Source organism: Syngnathoides biaculeatus, chromosome 3 (genome assembly GCF_019802595.1).
Source record: "Syngnathoides biaculeatus isolate LvHL_M chromosome 3, ASM1980259v1, whole genome shotgun sequence".
Lineage (NCBI taxonomy): Eukaryota > Metazoa > Chordata > Actinopteri > Syngnathiformes > Syngnathidae > Syngnathoides > Syngnathoides biaculeatus.
The window spans coordinates 9,002,252-9,021,741 of NC_084642.1; the positions used below are offsets into that span (position 1 = coordinate 9,002,252).

General features: G+C 40.9%; 3 protein-coding genes across 3 annotated transcripts; 2 read left to right on the plus strand and 1 right to left on the minus strand.

The window, feature by feature from the left end:
- Positions 1-205: 205 nt before the first annotated feature.
- nudt21 (nudix hydrolase 21) lies at positions 206-5,214 on the plus strand. Its single transcript, XM_061815223.1, has 7 exons — positions 206-509; positions 2,207-2,407; positions 2,485-2,548; positions 2,674-2,763; positions 4,392-4,467; positions 4,551-4,665; positions 4,840-5,214. The coding sequence occupies exons 1-7, from the start codon at positions 382-384 to the stop codon at positions 4,859-4,861; spliced, it is 696 nt and encodes a 231-aa protein (XP_061671207.1). The 5' UTR covers positions 206-381; the 3' UTR covers positions 4,862-5,214.
- A 1,764-nt stretch (positions 5,215-6,978) lies between these two features.
- Positions 6,979-9,346, minus strand: LOC133498181 (uncharacterized). The gene is made up of 2 exons (XM_061814714.1): positions 8,200-9,346; positions 6,979-7,997 (listed from the first exon to the last, which is right to left on the minus strand). Exons 1-2 carry the CDS (start codon positions 9,136-9,138, stop codon positions 7,953-7,955), a joined length of 984 nt encoding a protein of 327 aa, XP_061670698.1. The 5' UTR covers positions 9,139-9,346; the 3' UTR covers positions 6,979-7,952.
- Positions 9,347-9,447: 101 nt separating this feature from the next.
- On the plus strand, positions 9,448-19,380 carry ogfod1 (2-oxoglutarate and iron-dependent oxygenase domain containing 1). The gene is made up of 13 exons (XM_061814713.1): positions 9,448-9,708; positions 10,774-10,919; positions 10,992-11,038; positions 14,056-14,156; positions 14,258-14,374; positions 15,074-15,165; positions 15,246-15,374; positions 15,447-15,560; positions 16,870-16,949; positions 17,481-17,728; positions 17,801-17,929; positions 19,061-19,119; positions 19,216-19,380. Exons 1-13 carry the CDS (start codon positions 9,546-9,548, stop codon positions 19,363-19,365), a joined length of 1,575 nt encoding a protein of 524 aa, XP_061670697.1. The 5' UTR covers positions 9,448-9,545; the 3' UTR covers positions 19,366-19,380.
- Positions 19,381-19,490: the final 110 nt, after the last annotated feature.

Below are 19,490 nucleotides of genomic sequence, written 5' to 3' on the forward strand. Positions count from 1 at the left end.
AATAATGTAATAATACGTTAAATAAAAATCCATGTATTTAATATAATATATTTATTATTTTATTTTAATTTTATTTTTATATTATTTACAATTTTTTAGTGTGATTCAGGGCTACACAGATAAGGTTGCTATCCTGTAATTTGAGGACTCACCCCAACCAGCAGAGGTCGCTAGCGGCACCGCCAATATCAAGGGAGGAGCATTTATCACCCGGAAGTAGAACGACAACGGAAACGACGGTGGAAGAGTTGTTGAGTATTGTCCATTGTAGTCTTCAGTGTATTTTTCTTTGCGCCAATTAAAAAAAAAAATCAAAAACACGAAAAGCGTTTGGATTCGCTCGCTCGCTTCGCTTAAATCTCACTGTTCACAACGCAAGCTATGTCGGTTGCGCCACCCAGTCGTTCGACCACAGGTTGGCCGCGCGGTAGTACTGGTTCCGCTCAGTTTGGGAGCAAATATATTACCGGGCCGGCGAAACCCCTCACCTTGGAGAGGACCATCAATCTGTGAGTTCATCCGTCTGCTCACAATTTGCTTCAAGTTGGTGTAAATGTGCATGCTTTTAATATAGATCAAGCATAGCCCTTTCCTACCACAACTGGGGAATGGGATGGTGAAATTCCATCGTTAGCCTAACAAAGTAAAGCCTGAATTATTGTTGAAAGTTTTGCCTAAAAGAATAAAGTCAACAAACAGCAATCATCCAATTGATTCGATTCAACTTTTGCAGAATACAACGATGTGGAGGTATTGGCGAGATTCCCAGTTATCCTGTTGAAAATGTGATTCGTTATTTCTTTTATATACTCTATAACTAAGTGCATTTGATTCATTTTTTCATTGATTGAATACATCTACGGGAGCATTAGAAGTCTCCAAAAAAAGTGGATTAAAACTATTAAACCACCACATTATTTAGGAATGACCACAGATGTTCTTTACACAAATAATAAACTGATAACAAAACGTCAGGAATTGGAAGTAAATCATAAAAAACGTTTGCATTCCACACACATGTACATGTGTGTGTACACAGAATGCGGAAAACATTATAGGTACATTGTTGACCTAATGACAAATGTCTCTACATGAAAAAAAGAGAAGCGAGTGTTCCATCGAAAATTTGAAATGACGAAACTGTTTGGTTGATGATGTTCAAAGGTATAACTTAGAAACTCTCAAAATCTCCTATAAATTTTTATGAGAGAGATAATTGTCATGTTTGATAGTACAACAGAATTGCACATGAACAGAAAGGGCCAAGAGTAGCAAAGGGGTAAGTTAGATGGAGAAAAAAAAAACCCAGAGCTTTTGCAGCTATTTTTCATATATAACTAAAAAGCAGGGCAGTACGGTGGATCATCTGGTAAAGCGTTGGCCTCACAGTTCTGAGGACACGATTTCGATCCCGGCCCCGCCTGTGTGGCGTTTGCATGTTCTCCCTGTGCCTGCGTGGGTTTCCTCCCACATCCCAAAAACATGCAACATTAATTGGACAATCTAAATTGCACCAAGTTGTGATTGTGACTGTGGCTTTTTGTCTCCATGTGCCCTGTGATTGGCTGGCAACAAATTCAGGGTGTAACCCGCCTCCTGCCCGTTTACAGCCGGGATAGGCTTCAGCACTCCTCGCGACCCTCATGAGGATAAGCAGCAAAGAAAATGGATGGATGTCATGACATGTAATTAATTACATCCCAATATTGCATCAGAATTACTGAGAACTTTCAGACATTAAGGAAAATCCAAACATTTGCCAAGTATGTATGCGTTTGTATTTTTATTCATATTTTGACAGTAAGCTAATTTATTGTGCAACTATGCTATTAATTAGGCTTACAATATGAGGAATTATGCACAAAAATGTACAAATTGAGTGGTGATGATTCAACCCTTGCACCAAGGTACTTTAATAGGAGTTGCTTTAATGATAATATGTTTTGAAAACTTTAGGCCGACCTTTGCCCAAAGTAAAATTCACCTGGAAAAAATAGAATACAAATAATTTTTGTTGTAATGCAAGTAACTGGAAAACCTTTCAACCAATTAGTGATCTCTTGACTTAAAACAATTATCTTTGAAACCAAACAACAGCCTAGGAAGTTGATTTGAAAGCTCTTTGATAGTCCGACATGTTTTTTTTTTTTTTTCCCTCACTGGAACTTTAAAGGTAAATTAAAAAAAAAAAACAACTCGATTTTAGGTACCCTCTCACCAACTACACGTTCGGGACCAAAGAGCCGCTGTATGAGAAGGACAGCTCGGTGGCGGCCAGGTTCCAGCGGATGCGCGAGGAGTTTGACAAGATGGGAATGAGGAGGACGGTGGAGGGCGTGCTGATCGTCCACGAGCACAGGCTGCCGCACGTCCTTCTCCTTCAGCTGGGCACGACTTTCTTCAAACTGTGAGGATTTCGTGTTCTTTGGAACCATCGGGTGTGTCATCCCGAGTCCAAGTCTGACGCCTCGTTTCTCTCGTCAGGCCCGGTGGGGAGCTGAGTCCTGGAGAAGACGAGGTGGAAGGTCTGAAACGCTTAATGACCGAGGTAGGGATGCAGCGGATACTGCACGTGGTAGATGGTGACCTGGATCTGAGGCAGCTGCAGGCGTTCGATTGAGGATAAGACACACATTGTCCAGAAAGGGTTCTTATTATTTATTTGCATATTAGATTCTCGGACGGCAGGATGGCGTGAAGCAGGACTGGGTGATTGATGACTGCATTGGCAACTGGTGGCGCCCCAACTTTGAGCCTCCACAGGTTTGTACTTCATGTCAGCTTGAATCATAAGTAAAATGTGTTTATATTCATGAAAATGATTGTTAAGGAGCCAGTACATGAATGATGTGAAGTATTTTACATTTGGCGGCACAGCGGTTAGAGCGTCTGCCTCGCTGTTGTGATGATTGGTGTTTAAATCCCGGCCCCGCCTGTGTAGAGTTTGCATGTTCTCCCTGTGCCTGCGTGGGTTTTCTCCGGGTCCAAAACTTGCATTACTTGTAGACTCTAAATCAGGGGTGTCAAACTCATTTTCCTCACGGGCCGCATTGTAGTTCCCACTGATCTTTAAAAAAAAAAGACTGAATAGCGGGTACACATCGAGCGGTGTGTCGATTGTTTGAAGCGATTGGCCGCCATCGTGGTACTCCCAAAACGTGTGGAGGACATGGTTTACAGGTTGGATTATGGCGGTGTTTATGCATTTATTTAGAATCAAAACTGGTCGGGTGAGCTTGACATTTTTTTCAGTTCTGGTAACAATGATTTTTAATTCGACTTGGTAAGCCAAAAAAGGTTAAATGCAAAGGAAAGACGTATAACACCGTGACCACCAAGAAACCTTGCATATTACCTAGGGCCCGATTTCCATAACATGTTAATTTTTCCAAAATACACCGTAAAACACTATCATCATAAAATGGCAAAAAAGTCAAGATTTTTTTTACCATAAAAACATAAAATTTTAAGTCAATCAGTTTGATATATTTTTGGAAATAACTCACAATGGGAAAATACATGCTAAATGCACTGTTCATCTGTTGTATCTGCAATGTCCAATTTTCTGCGAAAAACCGTCGGCATATAAAGGTAAAGCAGAGAGTGAACAGTGAACAACAACTGCAAACAAAACTTTAAGTGAATTAAGATCATCAGAAAATAAAAAACCTTTTACAAACAAGCTTTAACAGTGTCAAAGTAAATCTTTCTAACTTACCTGCGGGATGTTTTCACACAGCCACGAAACTGGCAAGTAACGCATGGTTGTTTTGGGAGTATCAAGATGGCGGATGGCGACTTCAATTTGGTAGCCAATGGGCCATCCAGTCTTTTTTTTCTTCTTTAAATCAGTGGTAGTTCCGGCTTCCCTCAGAGGGCCGTTGTGACTGTGAATCGTGGTCGTCTCATCATATTTACATCAACAATTTATGAACTAGTTTTGGAATCAGAACTCAAGGGCAGGGTGTTTTGCAACTGGTCACACAAAAACACTTGTAATATCGCAACTTCGTCATTTATGATTATGGCATTTTGAAATTTTGGAAAGAATCATGAAAATTGACACTAGATTTGACTACCCGGGCCACACAAAATCATGTGGCAGGCCGAATCTGGCCCCTGGGCCTTGAGTTTGACATCGGTGCTCTAAATTGTCTGTAGGTGTAAATGTGAGTGCGGCTGTTTGTCTTTATGTGCCCTGTGATTGGGCGGCAACCAGTTCAGGGTGCACCCCGCCTCCTGCCAGAAGGTACCTGGGATGGGCTCCAGCGCTCCCGCGATCTTTGTGAGGATGAGTAGTTCAGCTAATGGATGGATGGACATTTTACATTTCTTTCTATAGCAGGCGAACGAGTTGCATTTTCAACCCTGTATCATCGTGTATTTTGCAGTATCCCTACATTCCAGCTCACATTACTAAACCTAAGGAACATAAGAAACTTTTCCTGGTTCAGTTGCAGGAAAAAGGTTTGTATATCGACATGCGACGTTGACTCAATGAAAACACGGGAAAATGTAACGTAGAGGTGTGCGGTGCATTTTGTTTTCAGCACTGTTTGCTGTCCCGAAAAATTATAAACTGGTGGCGGCACCTTTGTTTGAGCTGTATGATAACGCGCCTGGATATGGACCCATCATTTCCAGTCTACCGCAGCTCCTTAGCAGGTAATGTCCCGTTTCCTCTCCCTATATTCCGTACAAATATTCCATATCCTTGTCATTCCATGGCTTTCGGTGACCATAAGTTTGTTTCATGCAACGACGCACGACTAATGGGATTGACATTTATAAGATTGTCAGAATCTTCATTGAAATGACTCCCTACTTCTTTTTTTCCAGGTTTAACTTCATCTACAACTAAGAAGTCCCTTTCGGCTGTCTCTGTGAGCGCAGCCCAGTCGAAGTGGAACCCGAAGATCATTTGGAGAATGCAGAAAAATTCTGCTTCTCATCTTCAGCTTCACTTTCACATGAGATAAATGTTCTGTACTGAATATCGTGACAGTCCACAGTGGCGTCCAGCTATACTCTTGTCAAAAAAAAAAGTTTTCTTTTTAATCTTGTTGCCGGGTTTTGTAGAAGATTGCTTTATGGTGACTTTGATTTTAAGCCTTCTCAGAAAAGGTTTGATTAGACCAACAATTACTTTGTGTTTACTGTTATTTTAAACTACATTGATCCCTTCCCCTTTTTTAATAAAAAAAAAAAAAGTCATTTAATTGCGTGTATGCTTGTTTGAAAGATGTATGCAGGATTGTTTATTTGCGTTCCCTTGGAAAAAGCAGAGACTGATTTTTAACCTTTGCGTATTTTGGTCCTCCTCACTGGGAACAGTGAAAACAATGCACAGAATTACGAAATGCGATGTGAAATGATGTTCGGCGGCAGTAAAGCGTTGGCCTCACAGTTCTGAGAACCTGGCTTCGATCCTGGCCCCGCCTGTGTGGAGTTTGCATGTTCTCCCCGCACCTCTGTGGGTTTTCTCCAGGCACTCTGGTTTCCTCCCACACCCAAAAAACATGCAATTGTGAGTGCGGCTGTTTGTCTCTGTGCCCTGCGATTGGCTGGCACTCATAGGGCATTACAAATTTTTTGCGTAAATGTCACTTAGTTGTGTAATTTTGCCATTTACAGGAGGTCTTGGGGCGGCACGGTGGGTCCGCTGGAAAGTGTTGGCCTCACAGTTCTGAGGTCCTGGGTTTTATCCGGGACCAGCCTATGTGGAGTTTGCATGTTCTCCCCGTGCCTGCGTGGGTTTCCTCCGGGCACTCCGGTTCCCTCCCACATCCCCAAAAACATGCAACATTAATTGGACACTCCAATTTGTCCAAAGGGGTGATTGTGAGTGTGGCTTTTTTTCTGTGTGTGGCCTGCTATTGGCTGGCAATCAGTTCAGGGTCTACCCCGCCTCCTGCCCGTTGATAGCTGGGATAGGCTCCAGCACTCCCTGCAACCCTCATGAGGATAAGCGGCAAAGAAAATGGATGGAAATGATGCTCTGCAAAATTTGATGCAACAGGTAACAGTGGGCTTATGTAGCATGCTCATCTTTCTTATATAGGTCAATAAAATAAGTCTGTCGGGCTTTTAATTTAATCCAAACCTTTCTGAGTTAAACAAGATTTAATGAGACCGTAATATTAACTAAAATTATTCTAAATATTTGAAAAGATGCTATGTGCTGGCATGCACGCAGCAGCATCTGGATTTACATTTTTTTGTTGTTTCATTACAACATGTATGTATATTCACTGACATCGGATTGGGTATGTAAACCAGTTTACTAAATTTTCGGTATGCTTGATGCGGAACTAGGGATCGCAAAAAAACGCCTATTTTCATAATCGGGATTTAACCGAAGACCTGTAGGCAAAAAAAACGATTAACCGGTTTTAAAACCGGTACCATTGTGGTGTTTACATAATTCACCCGCGGGACCTGTGTCTGCCAATAAAACAGGTTTTGTTCCTGTGTCCGACACTTCGCCTCCGACTCCTTTTCTCCGGCGCTACACCATCGATCGTTAATTTACTCCGCGGTAATGGGGGAGTTTGTATACAATACTGACAAACAAGCTTGTTGAATGTGGCTTTCAACAACGCACTCGTGTAAGTTCAATTTTTGTAAAAATGTTTTAATGTTAACATTTTTCTTTCGGACTTTCAGAAAGGGCATGAAAGTATACCAACAGGGATGGGGGTCATCCGAGGGTGTCCAATTCTTGAGGGGTATTTCCAGCCCACGTCCAACATTCACTGTTTGAAATTTGAATGTTGTTACAGATAATAAATTGATCTCTCATGTTCTTTATTTCTTACAATACAAGTATGTCTAGTACCAGAATACCAGGGGTATATAATCGTAATTTCGTAATAGCACACATAGCATAAATGATAGCTTAAAAAAGTCCATCAATCATTTCAACCATCAATAACTTTACCAAAAATAGACCCAAAAAAATTAACACACATGGCCTCATACATTTAGAACATTTGTATATACTGCGAATACAAAATATTTTGCATGTTACAGTAGCACACTAACCGATCACCATTGCCCTCCTCGGCATGTCTCATGAGGTGGGGGTAGCGCCGTATAGGAAGAATATACACGGTAGAAAAATTAAAACGTTTGACAAAACAAAGTCAGTTGAAAAATTGTAACGTATGGTAGATTAAGTTCTGAAAATTTTCATACGGATTACTCAACACAGAACAGTTAACAAACAAAATGAGCTATTTAAGGCTTGCTGGATTTCTTAAAGTAGTCTTTAAGAAAGCACATAACGTGTAAGGTTTTCCCTGACAGTCTTGCTCTTGATTTTGTGGCACACTGTCCTGCGATTGAAAAGGCCCGTTCGGACGGCACGCTGGTCGGCTTAAACGTTAACAAGGCATTAAAGAGACATTCCAGGGTAGGACTTCTGGTCAAACTGGACTCGTAAGCCTTGAATTCTTTGGACATGTCCACTTTGGTGTCACGTTTTGGCTGGGAAGCCTGGGTCTTCATCTGTTGCAAGGCAGCCGTATATTCCTGCAACAACCTGGAATATGACACAGGTGACTCTTCCTTCACTGCAGAATCGGCGCTAACAGCGGCTGTGTCCTCCTGAGATGCGGGGCCCTCTGCGTCGGAGTCAAGTACTTGAGGAAACAGCCTCCTGTACAGGGCCTCGGCACATCTCTTCAAGTTCTGCGTCGAGACCGGGGTTCTAAAGACTGGATCCGTTTTTGCGACGGTGGGGTTGTGTAAATACCGGAGTAGCGCAACCGCCTCGGTCTGACGCCGGCATTTGTACCGTTCAAGCAATTGGGCATGAATCTGTATAGAGAGGGGGTTTTTCAATCCGTCCAGTTTTTCTAACAGGAAAACCATTGAGGTTTCTGCTTGAAGTAAGTCCATGTCATCGGCACTGATGGCTTTCAAAATCATTTCAACTGGCCGTAGAGTGTCTACAATGGTTTGCAGAATATCCCACTCCTCTTGAGACACAGATTCTGGGACGAAAACAGCCCTCAAAGCATTTGGTATGCAGCATTTTAACAGCACAAATCTTTCCACCATGTAAAACATGCTATTCCATCGGGTTCTACAGTCAAGTAACAGCTTTAATTCTTTCTGAAATCTTGCTTTGACAAAGTCCTGTAACTTATCATTTTTCAATGGCGATTTTCGAAAGATGCGACATATTTTTCTGACCTTGTCAATGGTGGCTCTGTACTCAGATACCAACGGCATGTACATCTCCACAACTTCTGAATCGCCCTCCCCCTCAGACTCCTCATCAGCATTCCCCTCAGATTCGGAATCAGGGCTATCACACTCGGGGTCGTTGGGTTGTAGAAGTCTGGGTTCGTGTTCATTTACTTTGTACAAAACATTGCAAACAGCAAGGTGCATACAATGGGCAATGCATTGTTGATGGTCGGGGGTAACCTCACGTCCAAACTTGACCATGACAGCTGCACCGTCCGTGGTGCAGCCCACGATGTCCTTCTGGATGTCGAGTCCAAAGTCTGACAAGTGTTTCCCAACAGTCTGGGCGGCTTTGTTAGCGTCAAGGGATCCGTCTATCTGGACTAATCCTAAGGACCAATGTTCGTCCTTGGAATGAACGTTAATATTCATAAGACGCTTGTTTTGAATTGCGGTGTACTCATCCAGCGTGATGGAATACCTATGACCGTTTTGTGTTTTGTTATTGAAATATTTCGTGAGTTCTTTTTTTTTGGTTTGAAAGAATGAATACAGCATCGCCTTAACAGTGTTTCCACATGAGGGGGGAGGTTTGTCATAATGATGTTTTTGAGCTCGAAGATTTCTCTGAATAAATTCAGAATTAGCAATTGCATTCAAGGACAAGCCGTCCACAGCTGCTAACTTTGAGACTTCTTCGATCATTGATTTTTTCAGTAGATATTTATCAGTACTACACGCACCCTCAACTCTTGCAACTTTTGAGTCTTTATCATCACACAACTTCAAGCCGTGTACCTTCTCGACATGAGCAGCCATGGAGGACGTCGATCCCCCTCCACACTTGATAAGCTTCTTACATATCTTGCACTCACTTTCATCTTTCGATTCTTTACTTCTTGCAAAGTACTCCCATACTTTGGAGCGTTTCCTCGATGCCATGTTTGATGTTTCTTTGATTTAACTGAATGTTCTTTTGAGTCCAACTTTACTCCAACAGCGAAACTTGAAAAAAGTAGAAATGATATTGGAAAAAATAGCGCAATCTGGAGTACCGGAACCGGAAGAAATGATTGGAAAATTTTAACCGATTTCGAAAGTCCGATTACGGTTTCGGTTGTAAAAAAAAAAAAAAAAAAAAAACGAAAACCGGTTATAACTGGTTATTTGTAACCGGTTGCGATCCCTATGCGTAACGCAGGACATTTTCTCAAATGTAGGTCGGTTTTACTTTACATATCTTAAAAAAAAAGAAAAACACCGTGACGTAATTTCCACGCGACACATAACCCAATTCAGTGACGTCACGTAATGTGGACATTTTACTGCGTGTTCAGTCAAACTCTACCATGGCATCTAAAAGGCATCAGGGCGAATGTATAAAGTCAAACAAGAAGAAAAAGAAGATCAATTACTGCGAGGAAACAGCACAACTTTGCCAAGTCGTTAAAGACGAGAACGTGAGGAGGGCTGTGAAGGAGGCGTGGAGCATGAAGTCTCACTACACCCACGGTCCGTGAAGTCAACACACCGACATGGGGCACTTAGCTTCCAGTTAGCTTGTCGATTGTAGCAATTATAACACTAACTCTACACAAAATACAAGTAGTATAAAACATGTAGTACATGTATTTATAAAAGATGGAACATGTCAGCAATAGCAGCACTCGATTTTTTTTTAACTGAAGCTGCTATTTCACACCGATGTTCCTCATGTCTCTTAACATGAATTTAATATTTTAAAGACTGCTTTCATTTACTGTCCATTATTTTCTTTAGTCATGTTGGAATCATGTCGACATTTTAAAAATGGATGAAGTTAACCGGAAATTTACCAAAACGATTCTCATTATATTTTTTCAGACCAACTCAAATGTAACCACAACAAGCTTTTAACTTATACTCAAACCTAAGTTATAGTAGTTGTACTTATATTTGAGTACGACTACAAAATTGTATTCGCACTCAAATCAAAGTATTCTTAGATTTTAAAACTCGCGGATACCAATAAGAATACTTGGTAATGCCATTACTTCTTGCAAATGTAATAAACTGTTTTATTTTTTTTTAATATTGTCCAGGAAACTGTTTTTTCCAAGTTTGATTAACAGTCCTATAATAGATGTAATAATAATAACAGTCATTTCTGACATTTTTGAAATCCATCGGCACGTTAAGAAAGTGTCATCATTCTAAACTTTAAAATTTAAAGTATCACCGTGACTGACATTGCTCCTACTCCACCTGCCTGGAAGAAAGATGCCAAATTAACAAAACCATATCTGTGTGGTTGTAGTGCAGCATTTTTTCCAGAATCAGTATTGAACTGTATTGGTACATCCCGATGTAGAACTGCAATTGATCACAGTGACATTGTTTTTTTTAATGTTTTGGCTTCATTTTTAGCTCTATGTGTAGAGCAAAATGTTGTCAATTTATCTCTCTCTGACTGTGTTCGTCAAAACTATTAAAACCAAAATGGCATTTTGCATGTTCATAAAAGGCTTATTCATAAAATACTGTTCACATTTTCAGCAGCTATTGTCAACATCCTCAGTTTTTTGGTTTACAATCCAGGTGATTTGGAGTTTGATTGCCGTCCATTCCCTCACTGCGTCATTAAAAACTTCATCAGAAGTGAGAATTTCTTGGAGAACCTACAGAGGGAACTGCTCACGCTCAACTTTCATGAAAAGTCCAACGACCTCTACAAGTTCAAACAGGTGACGCTCGAAGTGACATTCTTCAGCTGGTGGCTACGGTTTCTCATTGTTTCATTTTTGTCCCACCTACAGTCAGACGACTTGCGAAAGCGAACTGAACCACACATATCGGGCTTGAGGTGAGTTTTTAGCGGTAGGTAACAACATACTGCTGCAACCTCTGTCCTTCACACTTTCCTGCTACTTTAAAAGAAATATATTTCATAATCTCATTAGCCCTACCTGAGTATGATTTTTTTAAAATATTTATCCGCAATATTCTGAATGATTAAAATCTTAAGAGCAGGAAATCAAACAACAAATCATTAGAGACGTTGCATGATTCCTAGGTGCCACTAGAGGGAGCCAGAGATTACGTTTGCTACCCAAATGGGGATTTCTCCATCTCAATTCCCTAAATCGTGAGACAAAATGTACAGAATACTATTTAAAATTCATTAAAGCCTAATTAATTATTCAAACCCATTCCCCCAAAATGAGAGCGCATCACAGTATGTAAATCAAGAGGAAGGTCCAATTTAAACTTTTCTTTCTTACAGAAATGTAATTGTCTTTTATAGAAAGATCTGCATTCCAGCCATGAGGAACAAAATGTGTATAACTTGTTGCAAAATACTGTATTTATGAGACACACCTCCCGAGGCAATCCACGCTGCTGAATGGAAGCCATGATTAAAAGCAAAATGAAAGCTTCCTCTATGGTCATTTATTATTTATATTGCAACAAAATGTCACGGGAGGTTCGAACAGTGGAAGACTTTCCCTCTGTGTTGAGACCTCCGGCGGCTCGAATTCAACACACACCAACGACGTTTGTTACTCTTCTACAGAGATAGAGCGCGTAAAGAAAAATATTTACTATATAGTTGCTGTAAAAGGTTGACGCACACCTGTTCGAATGCCAGAATAATCCAGGAATCACAATGTATGATATTTTAACGATTTATTTGTGTGATACAGCTGCAAATAAGTATTTGAACACTTGAGAAAACCAATGTTAATATTTGGTACAGTAGCCTTTGTTTGCAATTGCAGAGGTCAAACGTTTCTTGTAGTTGTTCACCAGGTTTGCACACACTGCAGGAGAGATTTTGGCCCACTCCTCCACATAGATCTTCTCTAGATCAGACAAGTTTCTGGGCTGTCGCTGAGAAAAACAGAGTTTCAGGTCCCTTCAAATATTTTCTATTGGGTTTAGATCTGGAGACTGACGAGGCCACGCCAGAACCTTGATATGCTTCTTACGGAGCCACTCCTTGGTTTTCCTGGCTGTGTGCTTCGGGTCATTGTCATGTTGAAAGACGACAGCCACGACCCATCTTCAATGCTCTGACTGAGGGAAAGAGGTTGTTCCCCAAAATCTCACAATACATGGCCGCGGTCATCCTCTCCTTAACACAGTGGAGTCGCCCTGTCCCATGTCCAGAAAAACACCCCCAGCATGATGCTACCACCACCCATGCTTCACAGTAGGGATGGTGTTCTTGGGATGGAACTCGTCATTCATCTTCCTCCAAACACAGTTCGTGGAATTATGACCAAAAAGTTGCATTTTGGTCTCATCTGACCACAAAACGTTTCTCCCATGACTCCTCTATATCATCCAAATGGTCATTAGTACTACTTATTTTCTTCACTGTAGCTTCGGGAGAAAGCCGGACTACACTCTGAACTTGGTCGGCAGTCAGTCACAGGGGAAATATCAACACCATCACTGAGCGGGAACCGATCTCACAGTACCTGCACCAAAGGCCGGTGTGTGTACCGCTACACCAACAGTGACTCTTGAACTAGATGTACCTCCAAAATTGATAACAAGACGGGAAGAAAACTGCTCAGGAAGGCTGCCAAGAAGCTGACATCAACATTGAAGGTTGCTGGAATTTCTGGCAAGTGCCGGCTGTTTAGTACACGTGACAACAATTTGACCTATGATAGGGTAAGGTGGCACTATCTTACAAATAAAAGAAAAACAATAAATCTCTCTAGGGATTGTGGGAAAATATGTTCTGGTCACATGAAACCAAGGTTAGACTTTTTGTCCATGATTCCGTAAGGTATGCTTGGCGTGCGCTCAAAACCGCTCATCACCTCAGTGAAGAATGATGGTTGCTGTCATGGTGATTTGAGGTCGTTCCTTTTCAGACGGAACTGGAACTTAGTCACAGTGAAAAGAATCATGAATAGTTCCAATTAGCAGTCAGTGCTAGCACAGACCCTTCAGGGAAAAAAAAAATATGGTCACGCATACAAGAACAGCTGAACTTTATTTGAGGTTCATCAGAGGCAAATTGTGTTCGGACTCCACTTTAACACCAGTTGAGATGTGATTGGTTTAATCTAAACACAGCCACATCCTCAGTTACGTCCACTCTCAAAAAGATTAATTTGTTTCTTAAATTGACGTACCATAATTTCAACATGCGGTGATGCGGCTAATTTGTGCATTTTTTTCTAACGGCCACGAGGGGGCACTCGAGCGGAAAAGGTAAAGGTGACACCAGTGGAATATATGTGCCGAGGAAGTGCCTTTTACCGGTATTGTTTTTTTTTTTTTTTTTTAACCGCCCATGTTAGCGCTGCGCTAGCCTGTTGCTTCTGTGTTACTGCCATGTCTCAGTGATTTTTAACAAGATGTTTTTTTTTTTTTTTAACTGGCCCTGTTAGTGCTGTCCTACTGTGTTGCCACTGTGTAGCTACCGTGGCTGTTTTTTTTTTTTTTTTTACCGGTATGTTTTTTTTTTTTTTTTTGTACCAGCCCAGTTCGTGCTACTGTGTTGTTGCTATGTTCAGATAAGATGAGGTATTAAAACTTTGAAAACTCTTTCTGTGTACTGTCTTTCTTTGTCAATATCTCGTGTTTCAATGTGGGCACTTGCGGCTTTTACACGAGTGCGACATATGTATGTACCAAATGGTATTTCCTTTCCAAATGTACTGGGTGAGGCTTATAATCAGGTGCGCTATGTAGGCCGGAAATTACGGTACATGTTATAGGTCACGTGATAATTTGAAATGGTTTATTTCAGTCTTGTTTGTTTACAGAATGTCACGAAAACCTGGCATTTGAATGGAGGAGTTTAGGCATTTCATACCTGCTGAAATTCAAAATTACTTGTCATATTTGTAATTCCAGATCAGCACTGTTCAGTCAGTTCCGGTTCTGGCTTGAGGAGGTTTTAGATGTGAAGTTGGAGCCCACTGTGGATATTTCTTGTGCCAAATATGAATACACCGGTGAGCATTTTACCAACATCGACTTCTATGTTCTGGGTTTTTTTTTTTTAGTTTTTTAGTGTCATTGATTTGATTATTATTTCTTTCTAAACTGTTTGTAGATATTCTTTTGTGCCATGACGATGAACTGGAGGGGAGGCGTGTCGCCTTCATTCTTTACCTCGTCCCCCCGTGGTCGTCCAGCGACGGGGGATCGCTTGATCTTTACACAACAAACGGTGAGTTTCTTTTTGTTCAACGTAGGTGGCCAAAGCACCCATCCGCTGTACTTAAATAAAAGTAAAGATACCAGAAAAGAATTTCAACTCCTTTTCTAATAGAAAGTATATGGAAATAAGTTACGATTATGAATTGTACTGAAAATAACAAATAGATCGATTTTTGACTGTTTTGTTATATGCAATAGCCGGCAGAGTGGCTCAGTTGGTAAAGCGTTGGCCTCACAGTTCTAAGGACCTGGGTTCGATCACGGCCCCGCCTGTGTGGAGTTTGCATGTTCTCCCCGTGCCTGCGTGGGTTTTCTCCGGGCACTCCGGTTTCTTCCCACATCCCAAAAAAAAACATGCAACATTAATTGGACACTCTAAATTGCCCCGAGGTGTGATTGTGAGTGCGGCTGTTTGTCTCTATCTGCCCTGCAATTGGCTGGCGACCAGTTCAGGGTGTACCCCGCCTCCTGCCCATTGACAGCTGAGATAGGCTCCAGCACTCCCCGCGACCCTCGTGAGGATAAGTGGCAAGGGAATGGATGGATAAAGGAGTACTAAGTACAGATATTGCTTTTCTAATGTAGGGAATAAAATTCCACGGGGAAAAAAATGAATATTTAAGTCAAGTGCACATGAAAAAAAAGACACGTTATGTTTAACATTCGATGAGACATTTGAAGTGTCCATTAATGAAATTCCCGTCATCAGGTCATTTCCAACCGCAGAGTGTTGTCAAGTCTCTGGTGCCTTCTTGGAATACGCTCGTACTTTTCCAAGTGTCTCCAGTCTCCTTTCACCAAGTAAGCATTTTGTGCGTTGCTTCGGTGACTGTTTTGCCTGATGGCCGAAAAACAAAATGAGCGCATTTGTGTTTTCCAAGGTGTCCGAGGTGTTGTCACAAGACAAGTGTCGCCTGTCTCTAAGCGGGTGGTTCCACGGGCCGTCTCTTGAGCGTCCTCCTCGCCACGTAGAACCTCCCATGTCGCGGAGCGAACACTTACCAAGAGACGTGAGTTTCAAAGTGCATGCGTGGAAATTCATCGGACCACTTGCGGATTTGATGTCTCTGTTTCCGTCACAGGAGACATTGCTGCTTGAGTGGGTCAACCCGCTCTATCTGGATATTTCCTACCAGGAGCAGATTCAGGAAGAGTTTGAGGAAAGCTCTGAAATTCAGCTGAAAGATTTTCTCAGGGTAAAGCGCTCCCATGTTTCTGGTTTCAACCAGGGTAGGAACATTTTACAAGGAACCCCAAAAAATCCCAACACCTTTTCATCAGAACTTCCACTTTCATCCCTAAATGCCTTTTCTTTTTTTTAACATTTCAACCTAAATATTAAGAACCTTTTTAAAGGAAGGTCTACTAGTTTGAGAACCATTGCTAGAATGGAACCTCCAAAGTTGAAGGTAATTCATGCCCTGATGCTGGTGTAGCCCAAAGGTGTTCTCGTTTCATAAAATATATTCTAGTATATTACTTTACATTTCTTGTCAAGAAATAGCCGAAGCGCTAAAGTGAGTTATTATTTCCTGCTTTATCACTTGCTGTCCTAAAATCATTATTATCTGTAATGCCAAGTCACATATTGCCATTCGCTATCATTGAACTCTTATGAAAACCCACTAATTCAATTTGTCAAGTCAGGAAGTATCTTCCATTATTTTGAAAAACTCACGTACTCAAGTCAAAGCCACGTCTAATGTGAAAACATTCCATTGACACTCTCATGGTATCTTTGTGCCGAGCAACCATGTGGAAGTGAGGGTGAGGAGCTTTGTTTAATCAGGCCATTATATTATCTAAGAGAAAAAAAAGTGTTTTGCTGCCATCTTGTGACACTCACAGGCCATTACAAATCTTTTGCGTAAGTGTCACTTAGTTGTGTAATTTTACTATTTACAGGAGGTCTTGGGGCGGCACGGTGGGTCAGCTAGAAAGTGTTGGCCTCACAGTTCTGAGGTCCTGGGTTTGATCCGGGACCCGCCTGTGTGGAGTTTGCTTGTTCTCCCCGTGCCTGCGTGGGTTTCCTCCGGGCACTCCGGTTTCCCCCCGCATCCCAAAAACATGCAACATTAAGTGGACACTCTAAATTGCCCTTAGATGTTATTGTGAGTGCGGCTGTTTGTCTCGATGTACCCTGCGAATGGCCAGCAACCAGTCCAGGGTGTACCCTGCCTCCTGCCTGTTGACAGCTGGGCTAGGCTCCAGCACTGCTCACGACCCTTGTGAGGATAAGTGGCAAAGAAAAAGGATGGATGGAGGTCTTGGTTCCGTAGTGTGGTAATACTTTATAACAAGAGAATAGGTAATATCCAAAAGAAACAAAACTGTTAACTACTTATCCTGTAATGAAGAACAGGAAGGTGTTAACAGAGCAATTCTGTCACCTTGTGCAGTTTTATAGGTCTTGGTGGAATTAATAAGTTGAAAAAAACTTTTGAAAAAAAAAAACATTATATCTAATATACATGCTCCTTATTGTGTGTATGACTGTGTTACCAGGAGGAGAAATTCAAGCAAGTGTGTGAAGCTGTGCAATTGGCTCAGATCCAGTGGACGCTGAAAGGTCCTGCCAATAAGAGGTGGGTAAGTTTCATTGATTATATATATATTTTTTTAAATCCATCTCTCAGTGAACTCAAGAAGAATGAATAGAATTTTGATGATGATTTTACTCGTGTTTTAATTATTGTGAATAGAATTTTTAAATTGAAAATGTTGCTTGGCAAGCCTTTTGTTGGCGTGTACTCATTTTTGCAATGTTGAATTCAATCTAGTGGAAGTATTTTGATTTGTAGTATGCTATAAAAAATATCAGCTCTGAAAGGAAACTCGATGTTTTCTGCCAAATCTCTTTCGGTATACAGTAGACCTCTCGCATATTCGTTTGGCATTCAAAAATTCACATTTTCACAGCTTTTTGGAAATACAAACCACATTTTTTTTTTTGCACTTTTTTAAAAATTTTATTTATTTTTTTAAAGGGTTTTACCCCTCCCACATGCTTTCATCACATATATTAAAAACAAGTTTGAATTGATCAAAACACTGTTTTTAGAGTACTCCTTCGCGCGTTCTCTCACACGCTGCTTTATTCATTTCTCTCCATCTAGATGCTACGAAGCAGCGCATCTGAACACCTTGCCCGAGTGTGTCAGTGCTTGTTGGGAGCTGCTTCATTCAGAGGCGTTCTTCCTGCTTCTTTCCAACTTTACGGGCCTCCGATTGCACTACTTGTGTCCTGGTGATGATGACGACGACAACGCTGGTGGTGGCGAAAATAAACACGAACGGAAGAAACAAAGCAGTGAAAAGGACGAACAAGCCACGGGCTCCTCAAATGAAACAAGGAAAGAGTCAGGTTGATGACATGTTTTTTGCTTCTTTCTTTTTTGGGGGTGTGTTTTTCTACCTTTTGTGTTCCTCTTGGTAGAGCCGAGCACCCCCAAGTGTTGTGGTGAACTGCGACGATGGTCCCACGGCAACTACACTTTACTGCACGATGGAGAGGCAGCCAGAGCGGAATACGCGCTAGACCTCATTTTGCCTTTTAGCTGTGCAGGTGAGTAGCAACCAAAACCCGTTAGATGAGTGGATTTGTCACTGCGGCACTGACCTACATTGAGAATATAAATTCTAATATATCATGCATGAAATTGTGTTAATTTATTCCCATCTTGGCTGCACTACTTCCAATACATGTAATGGATGTGAGATGTTCTGTCCAATCAGATTTGAGCATCTGCGTGTCCCATGTCAATCTAATCTGCCCAGGCTTTAATCTGGTTGATGTAATTTCAACTATATTAGCAATAGGACTGTTTCTTTAACCAATCAGATTTCAAATTCCCACTCAGAAGGCCAACTGGCAGGCCCAGAATCATGTCAGCACTTTTCCTGTCCTCTGATTGGTTGTTCACAGCAAGCCATGTTTGATAACCAAAATATGTCTTTAACAATCGACACACATTGATACATTGGGCATGATGTATTTTATTAAAATTTTTGCATACAGAGACCTTTTTTCATGTGTGGAAGTAGATTAGTGCCACCAGGATTTGAATTTGAAATGTAAAGTGAAATAAGATTTGAATTTGAAATGCCACAGAAAACAGGATTTGAATTTGGAATCTAAAATGATCACATTTTCAATAGTTGTATTTCAGTGTTTAATGTTAACAATTCAACTGGCTACAATTCGCTGTCTAAAATTCACCGTCTGTTCCACCAGGCAGGTTTACCTCAGGTCAGAACCAAACAGCCAGCCAATCCAGTTACGCTTTCTTAGTATGTGACGTCACGTGACTAAGAAAGCGTAACTCTGATTGGCTGGGTGTTCTTCCTGGTGGCGCAGACGGTTAATTTTAGACAGCGAATTGTAGCCAGTTGAATTTCAGATAACGAATTGTAGTAACTATTGAAAATGTGATCACTTTACATTTCAAATTCAAATCATGTTTTCCGTGGCATTTCAAATTCAAATTTTATTTCACTTTACATTTCAAATTCAAATCCTGGTGGCACTAATCTACTTCCATATTTATGATTCCTGCACACTTAAAACTGTATTATGTAAATGCATGGTAATATGGAACACAGTATATATAGTGATATAATGGCATTATAATATAATGATTATACCCATTATAAAGGGCAGGAATTGAATGGATGGAAATTATTGTTTAATTTTCAGGTTGGCAGTCAGAGTTCGGAGGCTTCAGTTGTTATGTTGCGAATGATGAGGATGAGGAGGTGAGTGTTTTGAATATGCATATGAAGGACATTTTCAATAAAACTGCTATCGATCCTTTGGTGATCATCATAATGTCTTTTTTTGCACGTTTTAAGCTGCTGACCATCTATCCTGAAGATAATTCCCTCGCTCTAGTCTACAGAGACAAGGAAACCCTCAAATTTGTCAAGCATGTCAATCACAAAAGCAAGAGCGATTCCTCTTCTAGAGTATTCTATGACTTCTCTTTTGTTTATTATGAATAAAAATGTACATACATCCGTCTTTTGTTTTTATTAAGAATAGTTCATTTTTAGTGGTTACTGATTAGCATATTTGTATTACAGTGTTTTCTGGTAGTCTAACTTCCTCCCTCCCTCATTACATAAAT